The sequence below is a fragment of the Salvelinus fontinalis genome, chromosome 37 (genome assembly GCF_029448725.1).
Source record: "Salvelinus fontinalis isolate EN_2023a chromosome 37, ASM2944872v1, whole genome shotgun sequence".
In the NCBI taxonomy this organism is placed as follows: domain Eukaryota; kingdom Metazoa; phylum Chordata; class Actinopteri; order Salmoniformes; family Salmonidae; genus Salvelinus; species Salvelinus fontinalis.
In genome coordinates this window covers 9,188,523-9,210,625 of record NC_074701.1, presented here as the reverse complement: position 1 = coordinate 9,210,625, position 22,103 = coordinate 9,188,523, and the positions used below count along the sequence as shown (strand labels likewise).

Below are 22,103 nucleotides of genomic sequence, written 5' to 3'. Positions count from 1 at the left end.
TCATGGTTTGGTCTTTCAACATTACGGTGTGTGATTCTGTGTCCTGTCTGTCTGTGTCCAGGTCTCAGTGACCTGAGAGAGTGGAAGAAGGAGAAGGAAATGGACTATTTCAGTGGGACCTTTCTCTCGCTACATTTTTTTTATTGGTCTCTCTCCTCTGTCATCTCTTTGTCTGTGTTTGTAGCCGTAGCCCGGTGCTGACAGACAGTGTGTGTGTGTTTGTTGACAGACAGGGCCTGTGCTGCCACTGCAGGATTAATTATTACAGAGCATCTAAACCTCCACTGGGGTATTAGACCACACACACACACACACACACACACACACACACTAGTTGTTTGTTGACAGTAAGGGGTGAGGTAGAGGGACAAGAGAGGGGCAGTCTGAAAGGCCAGTGTTGTCTACCTGTTCGAGAGGACACCTGCGCACCAAAATGGCCACAGAGGAGGGAGGTCAACGTGAGTTTCTGTCCTGTTCGGAATACATCATCACCAGGGGAATGTTTTACTTTTGTTTGACGTGGACAGCTTCTGCAGAGGCTTTGTTTTGTGACTGGAGGGATGGAACGTTATCCGAGGTCAAAACGGGAATGAATATGTGTCCGATTGATCTTGTTTGATCATACGTCTGTATTGGTTGTGGTACCTTCGCTTATGAATTATCGATGATGTATGTTTCTAATACTTTGCAAGTTGTTTTTATCTCTCAGTAGATTAAGTTACATTGAGCACGATTCAGGAACATTGAGCAGGTGCTATCATTTACCTTACCTGCCACACTGGCCTTTGGGTTGACCATAGGACTTAATATAATATAGCAAACTTTTTTGTCCATTGAAATGGAACTATTTTGTTCTGTCTCTCTGTTTGTTCTCTAGCTAAAGCCGTGCCCGAGACCACTGGGAAATTCAGACCACTTCTCTCTGTCACCTCCGATCAAGACGTAAGTGTTAGCTCTCACTCTCTCCGTCTCTCTATCTACCTATCCCTCTCTCTCTTTTGCTGTCTCTCTTTCTCTATCTTTCCTCTCTGTCTCTTTCTCCAACTTTTCTTTCTCTATCTATTTCTCTCTCTCTCTGATGACACAGGTTGAAACTAGAGTCATCTGTTCTCTCGGCTTGGGGCCTGTGTGGGCATTCTCACCTGATTCATGCATTAATATTTTACTGCTCAAACACTGCTTACCTCAGCCTGTGGCAGAGAATTGGGAATGCTCTTATAGCACTCTGGATAAAAGTGTCTACTTAGTGGATAAATTGTAATTGCAAGTATCGCGGGATAAGGGCTCCCTAACTAGAATTTTCACAGTAATTTGACTCAAGTGGAAGTTAGCATTCACCCCTATGACTGGATTTGTACCTTCTACCTCTCCCTCTCTCAGAGCTGTATCTTGCAAATATATGTGTGTAAGCCAGAGAGGGGGGGTCTGGGCTTTGCTCTGATTGGTGGATGCAACGGAAGCACGCTCAGAGTGAAGGAGATCTGCGCTGGAGGCGTGGCGCAGCAGGATGGACAGCTCAGAGTGGGAGACATACTGCTTGAGGTACGCACACGCTAAGGCCTAGCCATGCCTGCGACATTCAGAAACTCGAAATCAGAAATAACTTCCTCCGTTAGTACAGTAAATCCATGAGTTGCTCCTCTCTGTCTGTCACTCGCGCCCTGCGCACAGCTTGCTCTGCATGCGCTCTACTCATGGCTGCTTTGAGTCTGTGAGTATCCATAGCAACGGCTCCACCTGGGCTGCTCTGCTCATTGAAGAGACACAAGAGAGCGTTTAGTTGTTAAGCTATTTTTTGTCACTCGAAACATTTTCTGTGAAATAATCTCTCCCGTCTTATATTTGACGAGGTTGAAGCAGTTCGTTATGATCTTAGTCAGATATGACTGTACTGTGCAGCAGAGGACAAACAAGGGGTTCAGCTTCAAAATATTAGTGATACACGAGCCCTGCCTGTACCCTAGTTATTCATGGGAAAACAGGCCCTACCTGACCCTATCCTGATGTATAATGTTGGGGCCCGTCGGGCTCGGGTCGGGTGAGCAGAGCTCGCACACATGTGACTTATCAAGGACTGATCCATCCATGACTGATGATGCGTCCAAACATGACTTTTAATACAGTTGAAGTCAGAAGTTTTACATACACCTTAGCCAAATACATTTAAACTCAGTTTTTCACAATTCCTGATATTTAATCCTAGTAAAATTCCCTGTCTTAGGTCAGTTAGGATCACCACTTAATTTGAAGAATGTGAAATGTCAGAATAATAGTAGAGAGAATGATTTATTTCAGCTTTTATTTCTTTCATCACACTCCCAGTGGGTCAGAAGTTTACATACACTCAATTAGTATTTGGTAGCATTGCCTTTAAATTGTTTAACTTGGGTCAAACGTTCCGGGTAGCCTTCCACAAGCTTCCCACAATAAGTTGGGTGAATTTTGGCCCATTCCCCTGACAGAGCTGGTGTAACTGAGTCAGGTTTGTAGGCAGCCTTGCTCGCACACACTTTTTCAGTTCTGCCCACACATTTTCTATAGGATTGAGGTCAGGGCTTTGTGATGGCCACTCCAATACCTTGACTTTGTTGTCCTTAAGCCATTTTGCCACAACTTTGGAAGAAGGCTTGGGGTCGTTGTCCACCCCCACAACATGATGCTGCCACCCCCATGCTTCACGGTTGGGATGTGTTCTTCGGCTTGCAAGCCTCCCCCTTTTTCCTCCAAACATAACGATGGTCATTATGGCCAATCAGTTCTATTTTTGTTCATCAGACCAGAGGGTATTTCTCCAGAAAGTACGAACTTTGTGTAGTTGCAAACCATAGTCTGGCTTTTTTATGGCAGTTTTGGAGCAGTGGCTTCTTCCTTGCTGAGCGGCCTTTCAGGTTATGTCGATATAGGACTCGTTTTACTGTGGATATGGATACTTTTGTACCCGTTTCCTCCAGCATCTTCACAAGGTCCTTTGCTGTTGTTCTGGGATTGATTTGCACTTTTCGCACCAAAGTACGTTCATCTCTAGGAGACAGAACGCGTCTCCTTCCCGAGATGTATGACGGCTGCGTAGTCCCATGGTGTTTATACTTGCGTGCTATTGTTTGTACAGATGAACATGGTACCTTCAGGCATTTGGAAATTGCTCCCAAGGGTGAACCAGACTTGTGGAGGTCTACAATTTTTTTTCTGAGGTCTTGGCTGATTTCTTTTGATTTTCCCATGATGTTAAGCAAAGAGGCACTGAGTTTGAAGGAAGGCCTTGAAATACATCCACAGGTACACCTCCAATTGACTCAAATTATGTCAATTAGCCTATCAGAAGCTTCTAAAGCCATGACATCATTTTCTGGAATTTTCCAAGCTGTTTAAAGGCACAGTCAACTTAGTGTATGCAAGATTCTGACCCACTGGAATTGTGATACAGTGAATTATAAGTCAAATAATCTCTCTGTAAACAATTCTTGGAAAAATGACTTGTGTCATGCACCAAGTAGATGTCATAACCGACTTGCCAAAACTATAGTTTGTTTTAACAAGACATTTTTGGAGTGGTTGAAAAACGAGTTTTAATGACTCCAACCTAAATGTATGTAAACATCCGACTTCAACTATATATTTTTACTAAATATGTGTCATTGTTGTATTCAAATGTGTTCTAGGTGAATGGTATAATAGTATCAGGTCTGAGCCACTGTAAGGTGGTGGATATCCTCCGTCAGGCTGAGGGAAACATCCAACTCACAATCTGTAGAGACATACCACGGGCCAGCACAGCACCCTGCACTGATGCATTCTTCTCTATGGGCTTCCCTGGAGACAACATGGCCGTCTGTCCTGGATCCAATATGGCCTCCTGTCCTGGATCAGCATCCAATATGGCTTCCTGTCCTGGATCAGCATCCAATATGTCTTCCTGTCCTGGATCAAATATGGCCTCTTATCCTGGATCAAATATGGCTTCTTATCCTGGATCAAATATGTCCTCTTATCCTGGATCAAACATGGCCTCCTGCCCTGAAGTCAACATGGCTACCAGCAACGGATCCAACATGGCATCCTGCACTGGATCAAATGTGTCAGTCTTCATCGAAGCCGAACCATACTCCAACCCTTCTGCATGTTCCTCACCTGATGTCCAGCAGGAGGACCTTCCCCCTGGTGAGATCTAAGGGATAGTTCATCCAAAAGTCATATTTGTTGTGGGGTTTCATACTTAAAAAGTGTTACTTTTATCTAATTTTAGCGAAGTAAATATTTCAATCCGCAGGCCTAAATCCTAAACAGAATGTACTTAAAGGCCCAATGCAGTCGTTTTTATCTCAATATCAAATCATTTCTGGGTAACAATTAAGTACCTTACTATGATTCTTTTTGACCATTTTAATTGAAAACAAACAAAAATAGCTTCTTAACAAGAGCAATTTCTCAAGCTAAAATTGCTCGGACTTTCAGGGTCTGAGTGGGGAGGGGAAAACTGGAAACGAGTTGTTATTTGCAGATAGGTTTGTAACTCTCTCTTATCAAATCAAATCTTATTGGTCACATACACATGTTTAGCGGATATTATTGCACGTGTAGCGAAATGCTTGTGTTTCTAGCTCCAACAGTGCAGTAATACCTAACAAGTAATATCTAACGATTTCACAACAATACACAAAAATGTAAAGTAAAGGAATGGAATTAAGAAAATACAAATATTTGGTCGAGCAATGTCGGAGCGGCATAGACTAAAATACAGTAGAATACAGTATGAGTAGTGCAAAATATGTAAACATTATTAAAGTGACTAGTGTTACAAATTATTAAAGTGGCCATTGATTTCAAGTCTATGTATATAGGGCAGTGGCCTCTAATATATTAACAAATTTACCGTCTGCTGATGTCACCAGGCAGGCCAAAACTCTATCCCACCAAAACAGGCTGAAATTTCAGGCGGTCTTTTCAAACGGCTCTTACACTAAAAGGGCATTAAAAAACTATAAAGATATGTGTCCTCCGAAGAGGGGTGGTGGTGGGTGGGTTAATTATTTAATTTTTTTTATAAATAAAGAATATGAGCAGGGTAAATTTTATTCCGATGGCCATCAGGCTGCTGAACAGTGGAACATAGGACAAATGTAGGCCCAATACATGGTCGGGCAGTAGACTGCAGAGACGGAATAATTATCTTTCCAGTGTTTTCCATATTGAATGTATTATAGTGTATTATATTTTGTATTTGTATTTATATGCTGGCTTCACAAAATAAATTTTCATGTAAAAAAAGAAAAAAAGAAAGAAGGGCATTACATTTGCACAATTTCACAGTATTATTCCAACCTCATACTGTGTAAATATATGTATAAAACCCAGGAAAATAACATTTTTGACTGCACTGGGCCTTCTAAATAATTGAGTCATACTGTATGTAATATTGCCTGTGTATTTGATTACAGAGGGGACTTCAGATCCAGTACCTGATGTAGAGGAGGACATTACCCCCCGTTTACCCCCCGACCCCTCCTATCACCCCTCACTCCGCCTGCGGGCCCTCACAGAAGAGGACATGGCTGGACAGGTAACACACATACACACAACACTGTAGCATTGCAGTCTATCATGAAAATAGGAGCCCCCACACTCACCTGTCACCTCTCTCTTTCTGTCCCATTCTCTCTCTGGTGTGTGTGCGTGTGTAGGAGAGCTGTAACAGTAAACCCTCTCATCCGGCTTGCTGCCTGTCCAGCAAGAGTATGACTAACTTGCTCCATGAAGCCTCGAACAGGTAAGACTGATCTTTTCCTCCTCTCCATTTGTCTCTCATTAACAATCACACATTGTTGCCAGTAGGGGAGAGCGGGGTAAGTAGAGCCAAAATAAAATAAAAAATATATATACAGTGCCTTCGGAAAGTATTCATAACCCTTGACTTTTTCCACATTTTGTTACGTTACAGCCTTATTCTTAACCAGATTAAATCGTTTGTTCCCATCATCAATCTACACTCAATACCCCGTAATGACAAAGCAAAAACAGGTTAGCGAATGGAGGACACTTTTCCTGTGGTTCATATTCATGCCAGCCAGGTAGACTATACTCCTGTAAATAGAAGCAATGTGCTTAATATTAGGAAAGTTAAGTTAAGAAATAAATATAGTAAGCCTAAAGAAAGCTGATGGGATTCTCCTATTTTTATTAGATGCCACCACTCTGTTTTCTCACACAATTGCATAGCCTATATAAATGTTGCGCAACATGAGCTCATGGTCTCTCATGGAGTGTTTGATAAAATGTTTCATTACATGTGCATTGATGTCCGAGTGATTAGAAGGACAATAGAGTGCTGAGTAGCAGGCAGTTAGCAAGTTTGCTCGGCTACTACCAAACTAAATTACTTCTATGCTCTCTTCGAGCAAATAACACTGAAACATGCATGAGAGCACCAGCTGTTTCGGATGACTGTGTGATCACGCTCTACGTAGCCGATGTGAGTAAGACTTTTAAACAGGTCAACATTCACAAGGCCGTAGGGCCAGACGGATTACCAAGATGTGTACTCCGAGCATGCGCTGATCAACTGGCAGGTGTCTTCACTGACATTTTCAACCTGTCCCTGACTGAGTCTGTAATACCAACATGTTTCAAGCAGACCACCATAGTCCCTGTGCCCAAGAACACTAAGGTAACCTGTCTAAATGTACCTCTCACGTCTATAGCCATGAAGTGCTTTGAAAGGATGGTCATGGCTCACATCAACACCATTATCCCAGAAACTCTAGACCCACTCCAATTTGCATACCGCCCCAACAGATCCACAGATGATGCAATCTCTTTTGCACTCAACACTGACTGCCCTTTCTCACTTGGACAAAAGGAACACCTATGTGAGAATGCTATTCATTGACTACAGCTCAGCGTTTAACACCATAGGGCCCTCAAAGCTCATCACTAAGCTAAGGACCCTGGGACTAAACACCTCCCTCTACATCTGGATCCTGGACTTCCTGACAGGCCGCTCCCAGGTGGTAAGGGTAGGGAACAATACATCTACCACGCTGATCCTCAAAACAGGGGCCCCTCGGTTGCGTGCTCAGTCCCCTCCTGTACTCCTTGTTCACTCATGACTGCATGGCCAGGCACGACTCCAACACCATCATCAAGTTTGCCGATGACACAACAGCGGTAGGCCTGATCACCGACAATGATGAGACGACCTATAGGTAGGAGGTCAGAGATCTGGTTGTTTGGTGCCAGGACAACAACCTCTCTCTCAACATGATTAAGACAAAGTAGATGGTATGGACTACTGGAAAAGGAGGACCGAGCACACCCCCATTCTCATCGACGGGGCTACAGTGGAGCAGGTTTAGGGCTTCAAATTCCTTGGCGTCTACATCACCAACAAACTATCACGGTCCAAACACTCTAAGACAGTCGTGAAGAGGGCACAACAAAGCCTATTCCCCCTCAGGAGACTGAAAAGATTTGGCATGGGTACTCAGATCCTCAAAAGGTGTCAGCCACACCCGTTGCTGACAGGTGTATAAAATCGAGTGCACTCTCATAGGATGACACCTTTCCAAATAGTCAGTTCATCAAATTTCTGTCCTGCTATAGCTGCCCCGGTCAACTGTAAGTGTTGTTATTGTGAAGTGGAAACAACAGCTCAACCACGAAGAGGTAGGCCACAAGCTCACAGAATGGGACCGCTAACTGCTGAAGCGCGTAGCACTTCTAAATCGTCTGCTCTCGGTTGCAACACTCACTATCGATTTCCAAACTGCCTCTGGAAGCAACGTCAGCATAAAAACTGTTCGTCGGGAGCTTCATGAAATTGGTTTCCATGGCCGAGCAGCCGCACACAAGCCTAAGATCACCAAGCGCAATGCCATGCATTGGCTGGTGTGGTGTTAAGCTCGCCGCGTTTGGACTCTGGAGCAGTGGAAACAAGTCCTCTGGAGTGATGAATCACTCTTTACCATCTGGCAGTCCGACGAACGAATCTGGGTTTGGCGGATTCCAGGAGAACGCTACCTTCCCAAATGCATAGTGACAATTGTGAAGTTTGGTGGAGGAGGAATAATTGTCTGGGGCTGTTTTTCATGGTTTAGGCTAGGCGCCCTAGTGAAAGGAAATCTTAACACTACAGCACACAATGACATTCTAGACGATTTTGTGCTTCCAAATTTGTGGCAACATTTTGGGCGAAGGCCCTTTCCTGTTTCAGCATGACAATGCCCCCCTCCACAAAGCGAGGTCCATACAGAAATGGTTTGTTGAGATCGGTGTGGAAGAACTTGACTGGCCTGCACAGAGCCCTGACCTCAAACCCATCGAACACCTTTGGGATGACTTGGAACGCCGACTGCGAGCCAGGCCTAATCGCCCAATATCAGTTTGCGACCTAACTAATGCTCTTGTGGCTGAATGGAAGCAAGTCCCCGCAGCAATGTTCCAACATCTAGTGGAAAGCCTCCCCAGAAGAGTGGAGGCTGTTATAGTAGCAAAGAGGAGACCAACTCCATATTAATCCCCATGATTTTGGAATGAGATGTTCAGCGAGCAGGTGTCCATATACCACACCCCCATTTCCATGCACCTTCACGAACTGTCACTGGATAACATCGCCCACGTACCCCAAGGAAACTCAACCTACACTATCCCTATGCTCAACTTACCCCATATCCCAATGACCATGCTTTACCGTAGGGATGGTGCCAGGTTTTCTCCAGATGTGACACTTGGCATTCAGGCCAAAGAGTTCAATATTGGTTTCATCAGACCAGAGAATCTTGTTACTCGTGGCCTGAGAGTCTTCTAAGTGCCTTTTGGCAAACTCCAAGTGGGCTGTCATGTGCCTTTTACTGTGGAGTGGCTTCTGTCTGGCCACTCTACCATAAAGGCCTGATTGGTGGAGTGCTGCAGAGATGGTTGTTCTTCTGGAATGTTCTACCTTCTCCACAGGGGATTTCTGGAGCCCTGTCAGTGACTATTGGGTTCTTGGTCACCTCCCTGACCAAGGCCCTTCTGACCCGAATGCTCAGTTTGGCTCTGGGAAGAGTCTTAGTGGTTCCAAACTTCTTCCATTTAACCTCTACAGATTGGTGCATGTTTTTTTCTTTGTATTGTCTTTTACCAGATCTAATGTGTTATATTATCCTACATTCATTTTACATTTCCACAAACTGCAAAGTGTTTCCTTTCAGATGGTATCAAGCATATGCATGTCCTTGCTTCAGGTCCTGAGCTTCAGGCAGTTAGATTTAGGCATGTCATTTTAGGCGACATAAATTGGGGAAAAAAAGGGTCCGATGGAGGCCACTGATGGAGGCCACTGTGTTCTTGAGGACCTTCAATGCTGCATACGTGTTTTAGTCCCTTCCCCAGATCTGTGCCTCGACACAATCTTGTCTCTGAACTCTACGGACAATTCCTTCGACCTCGTGGCTGGTTTTTGCTCTGACATGCGGTGTCAACTGTGGGACCTTATACAGACAGGTGTGTGCCTTTCCAAATCATGTACAATAAATTCAATTTACCACAGGTGGAATCCAATCAAGTTGTAGAAACATCTCAAGGATTCTCATAGCAAATGGTCTGAATACTTTTGTAAAAATGGAATTTCAGTTGGGTTTTTTTGTAATACATTTGCAAAAATTTCTAAAAACCTGTTTTCACTTTGTCATTATGAGGTATTGTGTAGATTGATGAGGATCATTTTTCATTTAATCAATTGCAAAATAAGGCTGTAATGTAACAACATGTTGAAAAGTCAAGGAATCTGAATAGTTTCCGATTGCACTGTACAGTTGATGTCGGAAGTTTACATACACTTAGGTTGGAGTCATTAAAACTTGTTTTTCAACCACTCCACACATATTTTGTTAACAAACTATAGTTTTGGCAAGTCGGTTAGGACATCTACCTTGGTGCATGAAACAAATAATTTTTCCAACAATTGTTTACAGACAGATTATTTTACTTATAATTCACTGCATCACAATTCCAGTGGGTCAGAAGTTTATATACACTAAGTTGACTGTGTCTTTAAACAGGTGGACTTCACAACATTCATTTTACACCCGGCTTTTGGCTTGTTGACTGCGTGCATGACTGGGTTCGAAGCAGCAAACATCTCATATTTGACAAATCACATTACAGCATGTGTTTGGGTGCTACGTATCATTTCTTCTAAATAAATCAGCGTAACAATTCGAGGCACTTGACAACTGTATGTGATGAGTCAACAGAGTTAGTGCAAAAGGGTCAATGCAGATAGTTAAATAGTTAACCAATAGCTACACAGACTAACTATATTGATAAAATATTGAAAAATCTATATTGAAAAATACGGCTTGCTGTGCAGTAGCACAGAGAATAGTCCATGACATGGGTGGCTTTGACAATTTTTAGGGCATTCCTCTGACACCTGGTATAGAGGTCCTGGATGTCAGGGAGCTCAGACCCAGGGATGTACTGGGCCATGCACACCTCTGTAGCGCCTTGCGGTCGGATGCCAAGCAGTTGCCATACCAAACGGTGAATCAGCCAGTCAAGATGCTCTCAATGTTGCAGCTGTAAAACGTTTTGAGGATCTTAGGGCCCATGTCAAATATTTTCAGCCTCTTAAGGGGGAAGAGGTATTGTTGTGCCTTCTTCACGGCTGTGTTAGTGTGTGTGGACCATGATAATTCCTTAGTTATATGGACACTGAGGAATTTGAAGCTCTCGACCTGTTCCACTACAGCCCCGTCAATGTGGATGGGGACATGCTCAGCCTTCCGTTTGCTGCACTGCACGATCAGCTCCTTTGTCTTGCTGACGTTGATTGAGAGGAGGTTGTCCTGGCACCACACTGCCAGGTCCTCCCTATAGCCTGTCTCAAAGTTGTCGGTGGTCAGGCCAACCACCGTTGTGTCGTCAGCAAACTTAATGATGGTGTCAGTTGTGGGTGAACAAGGGAGTACAGAAAGGGACTAAGCACGCACCCCTGAGGGGCCCCCGTGTTGATGATCAGTGTGGCGGATGTGTTGTTGCCTACCCACACCCCCTGGGGGCGGCCTGTCAGGAAGTCCAGGATCCAGTTGCAAAGGGAGTTTAGTGATGAGCTTGGAGGGCACTATGGTGTTGAACACTGAGTTATATCGTCAATGAACAGCATTCTCATGTAGGTGTTCCTCTTGTCCAGGTTGGAGAGTGCAGTGTGGAGTGCAATAGAGATTGCGTCATCTGTGGATCTGTTGGGGCAGTATGCGAATTGGAGTGGGTCTAGGGTGTCCGGGATGATGATGTTGATGTGAGCCATAACCAGCCTGCTTTTCATTGCTACAGGTGTGAGTGTGTCGCGTAGTGTAGACCAGAAGGCTAAACTGAAAAACCTTACCTCTATCAAATAAAACGATGGAGGAACCGCAAAAGTACTTAGAGTTAATTTACATAGTGATTCCGGAGGAAAACAGTACTGCCACCAAAAGTATACATTATGGGACAGCTAAAAACAATGCTGCCCCATCAACAGCTCGATCAAAATGACTGGTACTTCCTATTTGAGTTTTTGCTTGTAAGCAGGAATCCGGTGGATAGAGTTATGGTCAGATTTGTCAAATGGAGGGCGAGGGAGAGCTTTGTATGCATTTCTATGTGTGGAGTAAAGGTGGTCTAGAGTTTTTTTGCATTTAGTTGCACAAGTGAAATGCTGGTTAAAATTAGGTCAAACGGATTTCAGTTTCCCTGCATTAAAACCACCGGCCACTAGGAGCGCCACCTCTGGATGTGCATTTTCTTGTTTGTTTATGGCCCTATACAGTTCGTTGAGTGCGATCTTAGTTCCAGCATCGGTTTGTGGTGGTAGATAGACAGCTAAGAATAATATAGATGAAAACTCTTGGTAAATAGTTTGGTCTGCAGCTTATCATGAGGCATTCCAATTTAGGCAAGACAAAATACTTCCTTAACATTAAAGATTGCGAACTAACTGTTGTTTAAAAAAGAGACACACACCTCCCCCTTAACGTTATCTGAAGCTGCCGTTCGGTCTTGACGATGCAAACCAGCTCGATGTATATAATCCATGCCGTTGTTCAGCCACGACTCTGAAAAACATAGGATATTACAGTTCTTCAGGTGCCATTGATTGGATCGTCTTCGATCGAAGCTCGTCAAGTTGAGTGTACATTCACCATTAGAACGGAGGATCGGGGCGATTTATTTACTCGCAGACGTAGACTCGTCAGGCAACCCTCTCGTTTGCCTCTCTTGTACCGTCGCTTTCAAACCCCAGGGATTAGGGCCTGGTCCAGAATGAGCAGGACATCCATAGACTCAAAATAGAAGATGTTTCCATGATACGGTAACTGCACTGTAAGCACAGTGTGTTCATATTGAAGTCGTGTCTCAGTTGTCATCGGAGTACACTGTGTACATCTGTAGTGTCATACCACAGACTGTTACTCAACGTTTTTGGGAGTGTAGACTAACTTTGACCACAAGGAAGCAGCAAAGAGTCACTGATGAAACACAAACTTGTGCTGCCTATGATGATGCTGTATAACCATATCACAATGGGATCTCCTGGTTGAATAGAGGTTGACTTGATAGTTAGTATATCAGTGATGATATATCATAATATAATTATTGATAAATAATTTGATATCAGATACAGTATTGAAAAGCTGCTATTGTATCTTAGGTGAAAAACGTGCATGGAAAATAGGCTCAGCATGATTTCAACCCCCTACGAAACACTATAACTAGTCTGGTCTGCCTCCCTACAGAAGAGTAGAAATGTTCTCATCCCTATCCCCTGATCCCCCCCAGGAACCAAATCCCTGTGATGCCATTGGACAAAACCATGATGGGCAGCAAGAACAGCCAATCAGACGGCTGGAGCAGCGAGGATGAGGATGATGAGACATTTGAAGCTAAAGGTCAGGAGACCATGTCACCCTTCCCAGGTACAGGGTCAGGGGAGGGTGGCCGGTTCAAATCCTACTCTGACAGAAAATTGTGTTTCCGTTGTGCCTTTGAGCAAGGCACTTACCCCTAAACTGCTCCAGAGCTCTGCACCATGGGCTATTATTTTTTATAGCACTTATAACTACAGTGCATAGGTCCCATATTTATAATCATGAAGAACTTATTCCCTCTCCTCTTTCCAGGTCCACCTATAGTATCAGAAGAAGAGTTGGCCAGCCTAGCCATGATCAGTCCAGCTAAGACCAGTCAATACGCTGGGTCCAGAGTGAAAGCCCTCATACAGATACTACAACATCAACTAGACCAGCAAGAACTGGTCCGAGAGTTCATGGTGGGTATACACTGTGTGTTCCTCATGCGCGCACACACACACACACACACACACACACACACACACACACACACACACACACACACACACACACACACACACACACACACACACACACAGTCTTGTACAGCTAACCTATTTTCCCTAACCCCTAACCCTTAACCTAACCCGTACTCTTACCCTAACCCTAACCTTAACCCTAACCCTAACCCAAAAACCTAAACTTTATCCTAACCCTAAACCTAACCCTAGCTCCTAACCTTAATATTTAACTTAATTCTAACACTAATTCTAACCTTAACCCTAAACCCCCTAGAAATAGCATTTGACCTTGTGGGGACTAACAAAATGTCCCCAGCTGGTCAACTTTTTGTTCCTTTACTATTCTTGTAGGGACTTCTGGTCCCCACAAGAATAGTTAAACACGTCCACACACACACACACACGCATGCAAACACACACACTTATGAAGTATGTTAACCATGTCATGTAACTTGGTCTGCCTTTTCAATAGCAGCAGGAAATATTTTCAGTGTGTGTTGTTTGTTTCAGGCCTTGGAGCATCTAAAGCCGTCTGATAACTGTCTAGTGGGGAAAGCTCCGGAGAACCGGGAGAAGAACCGCTACCGGGACATCCTGCCCTGTAAGTCCCTGTTAAACCGGTTGAACTACAGTCCCTTTCATGCTTCTGTGTAGTCTGCACTGGAACCATCTAATCTGGGCTGGAGAGGACAGCTGCGGGAAAAATTGACACAAGACGTGTTAATTACGTAATTTTCCGGTTGTAAGATGACAACCTAATGGTCCCTGTTGCAACCAGATAATGACGTCTTTTTCATGACGGTATCAAGACGTCATATTTTGTTTGTTATCTGGTCATATAATAGTTAATAAAGATAAAGACAAATTTTTATGGTGGCTAAAAGACGTCAGCAACACGTCCTTATACAACCGGTATACAACCTAAAGGGTATACTACAAAGCAGATTCAATGAGTTAGCCAGTATTTCTGTATTTGTAAGTTATATATCTTGAAAACTTTATTGCTGACATGCAAAACATTTCGGGACTATATCAACAATGGACTAATGAAACAAATACCTAAATATTGTTTTGGGGTGGAATTTTCCTTTAAATTTGATAAACAACCAGAAATAACTATTTATTTTCTGTTTCAATGAGAAAGCTAAATGTAGGAGTTTAGGGGTTTTGAGTCAATTAGACCATGCCCATTTCAAGTTCAAGGCCATCTTTCCAAAAAATGTAAATGTATTTCAGGATATTTTGTCAAGTTAGCTGGTTAAATAATTTATGCTGCTTTGTAGTATACACCTCTGAACATAACGACATAATTTTGTCATTTCAACCAGTTTTGCTAGCTGGGCAGTGGTCACTCAAGTCTTATCACTTATTTTAGGAGTTCCCATATTTAGTGTATTTCTTTCCTCTCACACACTCGATTTCACGATTTCCGTGGTAATTTACTCTGGTGACTCTTACCCACTCTAGCTTGTGCCATTTGCTTTCTTGTCAACGAAACGACCGTGGAAACGTTCGTAATGACCTCTCAACAACCCTCCGTTGTGGATTTAACTCAGTGTCTCGACACTTACATCACAAGAAAGAGAAGAAAGTTAACTTTTATTTTAGTGGGTGTGGATTATTTTGTGCAATTGGAAAAAGTAATGATTTAATACTGTCGAAATGTTTACAAATTAGATGTGCTGAAATGAAAGCATCCACACTCGGATTACAGTGATATTATGTCTGATCTCACAAACAATGTCAAGTATGTATAGATAAGTGTAGTCTATAGCCAAGTGTTTAGATTTTAAATCTGTGGGCGTCATTCTCTTGACATAGTTGTTGTCACGTTCTCTTGCGTAATTCAACGACAGTAATTCATTAGGCAGTCTAGACAGCGCAGGTGGGTGCAGATAGGGGTGTCGGCGGTGAAAGTCGGCGATGAGGGCCGGGTCTAGGATGTCTTTAGCGGGGACCCAGCACCAAATCGTCCGGGCCATAACCCATAAGTCAATCAGGTACTGGAAACCCCTGCCCCGTGGTCGAACGCTCAGGAGGCGTCTCACCCTGTACTTGCTTCTCGTTTTCCAGCGTCTGTCCTCACACCCTTTCTGTCATTATTAAAGTAATCACTAATCACTGTATTAATGCCACTTTAATAATGTTCACATATCTTGCATTACTCATCTCATATGTATACACTGTATTTTAAACCATCTATTGCATCTTGCTCATGCCTCTCTGTCATTGCTCATCCATATATTTATATGTATATATTCTTATTCCAATTTGTAGATTTGTGTGTATTAGGTAGTTGTTGTGGAATTGTTAGATTACATGTTAGATATTGCTGTACTGTCGGAAACCAGAAGCACAAGCATTTCGCTACACTCGCAATAGCATCTGCTCACCATATGTATGTGACCAATAAGATTTGATTTGATTCTCTCTGCTCCTGCTCTCTAGATGATAAGACGCGTGTTCCAGTGGGTGATAACCAGGACTATATTAATGCCAGTTATATCCATATGGAGGTTGGCAGTGAGGAGTTCATCTATATCTCCTGCCAGGGTCCTCTGCCCTCCACCGTGCCCGACTTCTGGCAGATGGTCTGGGAGAACAGGTCTGTGCCGATTACTGTGTTGTGAAGTTCACATACAGTGCATGACGTCAGTGTATACACAATCGTTGCCAGGCATCGTTTCGACGGAAGACGTTTTGCAGGGGGAAATGAGAAATTCTTCTTGTCCCATGTGGTCCCTCCCTGTTTCAGTCCGTTTTCTTCCGTTTGGTGCCGAATGAACACGAGCCTGGTGTGTCAGTGCTGACCTGTAACTAAAGTCTTATGGCATGAATAGTACAACATTGTTAACAACCCTCCTTCCCCGCTCCCCAGGTCTGATGTGATAGCCATGATGACCCAGGAGGTGGAGCGAGGCCGGGTGAAGTGTCACCGCTACTGGCCAGAGAGGGTGAGCTGCCCCCTAGACACGGGGCGCTTCCAGCTCAGCCTGGAGAACCAGCAGATCAAGGAATACTTCCACATCAAGATCATCCGCATGGTGGAGAAAGAGGTGAGGGGGGAGGAGGGACGAAAGAGGGGACAGCTCAAATACAATCCACTCATAGATGTGACGGAGAGGATACTGAAAAGAAAAATGAAAAAAATGTAAAGCATGAATTAGCATGAGTACAATGTGTCTGTTTTTTTTGTGTCTACTAAATCCAGCGAAAAGTCATTTTGAAGGATACACTATCTTTCATATCAATTACATTTGTCATCAGCCACTGTCATCTCTGCTGTCTCTTAGAGGGTTTAGGCACTGGTCTCGTTTATGACAAAACACATTTGTAAAATTTGACAATTTGGAATTTGATTGGTTGATCAGTTGATTGATATCTGTTCCCTCCTCCTGTTCCAGTCTGGTGAGACCCACTTTGTCCGTCACCTGAAGTTTATGCGTTGGCCTGACCACGGTGTGCCGCGGTGTTCAGAGCAGCTGGTCAGGTTTATCCGCTACCTCCGAGCGGTCCACCATAAAGGACCTGTCACTGTACACTGTAGTGCTGGGATAGGACGAACAGGAGTACTGATCTGCACCGATGTCATCCTGAGTCTCATAGAGAACGATCTCCCGGTGAGTTTCGAACACACAGGTGCGCACCAATGATGTATAAACACTAGATGGCTGATACTATGTATTGGCCAATGAGAGGCTTTGAAGCCACCATATTGGTACTCCTCAGAAGGAGCCAGTCCTCCATTGGAATTAATAGAATTCTACAGTATTTCAATTTAATGTTTCAATTTAATTTAATATATTTAAGTATTTCTTTGTTGTAGTGGAGACATTAAAAGTATGCATTAAGATGTCTGTAATATAATATATTAGCAAACATTTATGTAGTCACAGGATCGGACTCTTTTTTTTTTTTAAATCTCCTAAAATGGCATACCCAAATCTAACTGCCTGTAGCTTAGGACCTGGAGCAAGGATATGCATATTCTTGATACCATTTGAAAGGAAACACTTTGAAGTTTGTCAAAATGTAAAACTAATGTAGGAGAATATAACACATTAAATCTGGTAAAAGATAATACAAAGAACATGCGTTTAAAAAAGAAAAAGTATAATCTTTGAAATGCAATAGAAAGGACCATTATATCGCTTAGGAGTCTAGGTGCAATTTAGCTTTTGGCCACTAGATGGCAGCAGTGTATCTGCACAGTTTTAGACTGATCCAATGAACCATTGCGTTCCTGTTCAAAATGTTGTATCAAGTCTGCCCAAATGTGCCGAATTGGTCAATTGATACATTTTCAAATCAAATCAAAATCAAATGTATTTATATAGCCCTTCTTACATCAGCTGATATATCAAAGAGCTGTACAGAAACCCAGCCTAAAACCCCAAACAGCAAGCAATGCAGGTGTAGAAGCACGGTGGCTAGGAAAAACTCCCTAGAACGCCAAAACCTAGGAAGAAACCTAGAGAGGAACCAGGCTATGAGGGGTGCCCAGTCCTCTTCTGGCTGTGCCGGGTGAAGATTATAACAGAACATGGCCAAGATGTTCAAATGTTCATAAATGACCAGCATGGTCAAATAATAATAATCACAGTAGTTGTCGAGGGTGCAACAAGTCAGCACCTCAGGAGTAAATGTCAGTTGACTTTTCATACCCAATCATTGAGAGTATTTCTACCGCTCCTGCTGTCTCTAGAGAGTTGAAAACAGCAGGCCTGGGACAGGTAGCACGTCCGGTGAACAGGTAAGGGTTCCATAGCCGCAGGCATGGTCCTAGGGCTCAGGTCCTCAGAGAGAGAGAGAGAAAGAAAGAAAGAAAGAAAGAATTAGAGAGCGCATACTTAAATTCACACAGGACACCGGATAAGACAGAAGAAATACTCCAGATATAACAGACTGACCCTAGCCCCCCGACACATAAACTACTGCAGCATAAATACTGGAGGCTGAGACAGGAGGGGTCAGGAGACACTGTTGCCCCATCCGATGATACCCCCGGACAGGGCCAACCAGGCAGGATATAAACCCACCCCATTTGCCAAAGCACAGCCCCCACACCACTAGAGGGATACCTTCAACCACCAACTTATCATCCTGAGACAAGGCCGAGTATAGCCCATAAAGATCTCCGCCACGGCACAACCCAAAGGGGGGGCGCCAACCCAGACAGGAAGACCACGTCAGCGACTCAACCCACTCAAGTGACGCACCCCTCCTAGGGACGGCATGGAAGAGCACCAGTAAGCCAGTGACTCAGCCCCTGTAATAGGGTTAGAGGCAGAGAATCCCAATCAAGTACATAACTATGGAGAACATACATTTTTTATTACCCTATAATTTTTTGTAAGTTTACACACTTCCAGGAATGTTATAAATTATGGATAATTGGCTTCCCTTGCAGAAAAGACCCTAACCGTCACACATCTAGATATGGGGGGGCACAGTAGGGGTTCCCACATTTTAATATCAAAATGGATTTTATCAAACAAAACTATGCTACGTTTTATTTCTGGGACCCTCAGGATAACAAATCAGAGCAAGATTACTGAATGTAAGTACATTATTTACCTTCAGAGATGAATGTATCAAACCAGTTTCCGTGATAAACGTTTTTTGTTGTTGTGCACTCTCCTCAGACAAAAAGCATGGTCTTTTTTCACTGTAATAGCTACTGTAAATTGGACAGTGCAGTTAGATTAACAAGAATGTAAGCTTTCTGCCCATATAAGACATTTCTATGTCCTAGGAAATGTTCTTGTTACTTGCAACGTCATGCTAATCACATTAGCGCACGTTAGCTCAACAGTCCTGCAGGGGGGGGACATGGCTTTCGAAACAGTGCCTCTGGTCAGTTATCTAGTGTTTATATACATAATTGGTGCACACCAAGACACAAACATGCACACGCTTACACACACTCCTTACCTCAAATAAGGATACAAACTATGCTCTTCACTTGGTGTTCTTAAAAGTCCTTATATATGTCAGAGAGATACCTGTACTAACCTCCATGAACCTAACTCCTTGTCCTTCTCTGTCCACAGATCAACGTCAGTAACATTGTGAGGGAGATGAGACTGCAGCGATATGGCATGATTCAGACTAAGGTCAGTACAGTAGGCCTACCTGTATGAGGTTAGTGTCAGGAGTCACAGGTCAAACTTTTGATTGAACAGGCTACCATCAATCAGGCTACCATTGATTATTTGTCTATGGCTTCCATAATCCTATCCACTATTGTTTCCTACATAATCAAATATTAAATGAAATATTCCACACACCCAGTTTGAGTGGTTCTTTGGTCCTACTATCCTGGGGTGGGTTTCCCAAAGCCTTCATAGAGTTAGTGGACCCCCAGAGAGCTAGACAGAGAGGCTGCCACCCAGAAGCTGGTTCCCCCTAACCACTAATGTACCACATCATAAGTCATTATAACATCCTATAATTATCTGACTACAGTCAGCTCTTTACTGCAGTGTGTGTGTGTGTGTGTGTGTGTGTGTGTGTGTGTGTGTGTGCGTGTGACAGTGCATGAGCGTTTGGGTGTGTGTAGTAACATCTCTGTTTTGTCTCTGGTTATAGGAGCAGTACCTGTTCTGCTACAAGGTATGGTTGGAGGTTCTACATCGCATCCTGCAGCTGCATGGTAAGCATTGGCAACCAGAGAGCCCCCGCGAACTTAATGCGAGCCCTCGCACACACAGTAACCGATGGCAACCGGAGAGCCCCCATGAAGATAATCAATTTGTTTGACCAGGTTTCTTGCCCCCGCCCGTTAGTTGATTTTGTTATGAACACTGTATATGTATGTGTTTTAGCCAATTCCTCTGTTCGTTTGATGTCATGCCAAAACATGACTATTCAGAGTTGGCTAAACCACATATAGATGGGACGACCAGGCCACTGTATGTTTCTGCATGGTTTTGATATTTGGGTTCTGAATTTATTGATGGGGGTAGAAATTTTTACTGTTGGTTCTTTTGTGTTTTTTTTTTCGAGATGGCAGTGACTGATTAAACACTTAATTGAAATGAGAGATACTGTGATTGCAGTATTGGTTTGAGTTAGATCAATTATTTGACAGCCTTTAGGGGTTTAGTGACTTTGTCTTCTTTGTTAAGTTAGGAGTGTTTTGGTTGTGTGACTTTTAAAGGGTGTTACTATTTAAATTGTTCTATTTAATCATTCCACATTTTTAAAGTTAATGTGTATATTTTGCATATGATCAATTATAACCTAAATACATTTAATTGCACCACAGCACATCACTAATCAACGATGTCACTGCTCATTGCAATGCACAGGGTGAGGTGTATTATACCAAAATGTATATTAGAATATCTTTAAATATGTAGCTAATATATAGAGTTAATGAAATATTGTGTTTAAATATTGTGAAATAAGTGCATGTAAATCTTGTACGAGTTTTGTCAATGACTGAAACCAGAAGTGAATAGAATCAAGTGCCTTGGAAAGACTTTGTTTCACCTTCGGAAACCTGAAAACCAGGTTTGATTGAACAGGACCCTGAGAACACATGCTCTGTGTGATTCTGTAAGGAATCTCTGTCCGATACTTTCACCGTTTGTTGGTCATGTTGTGTTGTCCCACAGCTCAGATTCACTGTATGTGAATTAGTGGTGAATCTATCTTCATTTTGCAGTCTGTCTACAACCACTGAACAAGTGCTTAGGTGTTTGAAATGTAATGGCAGTCAAATGCACAAAAAAAACATATTGTATTTCTGAAAGCATTTCTCATCATTGTACAGTAACATCACTATTGTAGCTGCAGTTTCAGTAGCGTGATAATATACCTCACTGTAACATACACTAGCAGTACAGTGTAACCTTGGTCTGGTCACTATGTATTACCTCTGACTGTCATATAAAAGCTGTTCACAAATACGTATTTGTTTCACATCGTGGTATGAGACAGGATCAGGATTAGTAACAGATTTTCTTCATTTGGTAGGTCACAGGTATTGTATACGACAAGGACTATTTACAAACTGACAGAATATGGAAAAGAGAGAAAGAAGGAGAGAAGAAAAGAGAGAGGTCTACCTACAGGGCTAACTGACAGAACATGGAAAAGAAAGAACGAGACAGAACCTTAACTGTGACTACATGGAGCCCTTTTCTTGTACAGAGTAAATTCTCTCTCCAGGTTTACTACATGATAAATAAGTGTGTCTCACACGGGCCTTTGTGACAGCATGGAAACCCCACTGGGTACACACTGGTTGGATCAACGTTGTTTCCACACACACACACACTTCTTAAAACCTGAGACTGGGGAAAGCCCTGCAGCAATGTCTCCCTCCCCCACTGTCAGGACTCCATACCTCACTCCTTCACTAAGTCCCTTCCTCATTCCCTCTCTCACACTCTCTCCCTCCTTCACTCTCTACCTCAGATGTTGTTATAGTTGTGTGTTATTGTATAATAGGCCTGACATGGGTTATTCAGGGTCCAGTCACTTTTAGGTTTATAGAGTTATATAAATCCTAATAGCCTTTTATAGTTTTGTATAAATAGTTATCTCCTTTTTTTATAAAAGGTGATTGCAGGAGTCTTGGCTGGAATGAATGAATAAAGAAATGAGTGAATTAATAAATTATTGTAATCCCTGGGCAGGGTCTGAGTGAGAGCTGGAACCTCTCTGGGAGAATCTCAATTGCGTTGCCTTGATTCCTCGCGACCTCTGACCTCCAATGGGTTTTGAGAAGGAGACAAGGAGAGAGGATGCAAGGAATTTAGGAAAT

The 22,103-nt window shown here is 43.0% G+C and overlaps 1 protein-coding gene across 1 annotated transcript in view; it reads left to right on the top strand.

The window, feature by feature from the left end:
* Positions 1-21,243, top strand: part of LOC129836081 (tyrosine-protein phosphatase non-receptor type 13-like) — a 101,012-nt gene extending 79,769 nt beyond the window's left edge. The window contains exons 34-46 of the mRNA XM_055901853.1: positions 878-942; positions 1,381-1,542; positions 3,660-4,158; positions 5,436-5,557; positions 5,679-5,764; positions 12,796-12,932; positions 13,137-13,285; positions 13,838-13,928; positions 15,776-15,932; positions 16,206-16,383; positions 16,732-16,947; positions 19,381-19,443; positions 19,919-21,243. Coding sequence (XP_055757828.1) covers positions 878-942; positions 1,381-1,542; positions 3,660-4,158; positions 5,436-5,557; positions 5,679-5,764; positions 12,796-12,932; positions 13,137-13,285; positions 13,838-13,928; positions 15,776-15,932; positions 16,206-16,383; positions 16,732-16,947; positions 19,381-19,443; positions 19,919-20,089 — 2,096 coding nt within the window. The 3' untranslated portion in view covers positions 20,090-21,243. The remainder of the gene's footprint in view (positions 1-877; positions 943-1,380; positions 1,543-3,659; positions 4,159-5,435; positions 5,558-5,678; positions 5,765-12,795; positions 12,933-13,136; positions 13,286-13,837; positions 13,929-15,775; positions 15,933-16,205; positions 16,384-16,731; positions 16,948-19,380; positions 19,444-19,918) is intronic.
* Positions 21,244-22,103: the final 860 nt, after the last annotated feature.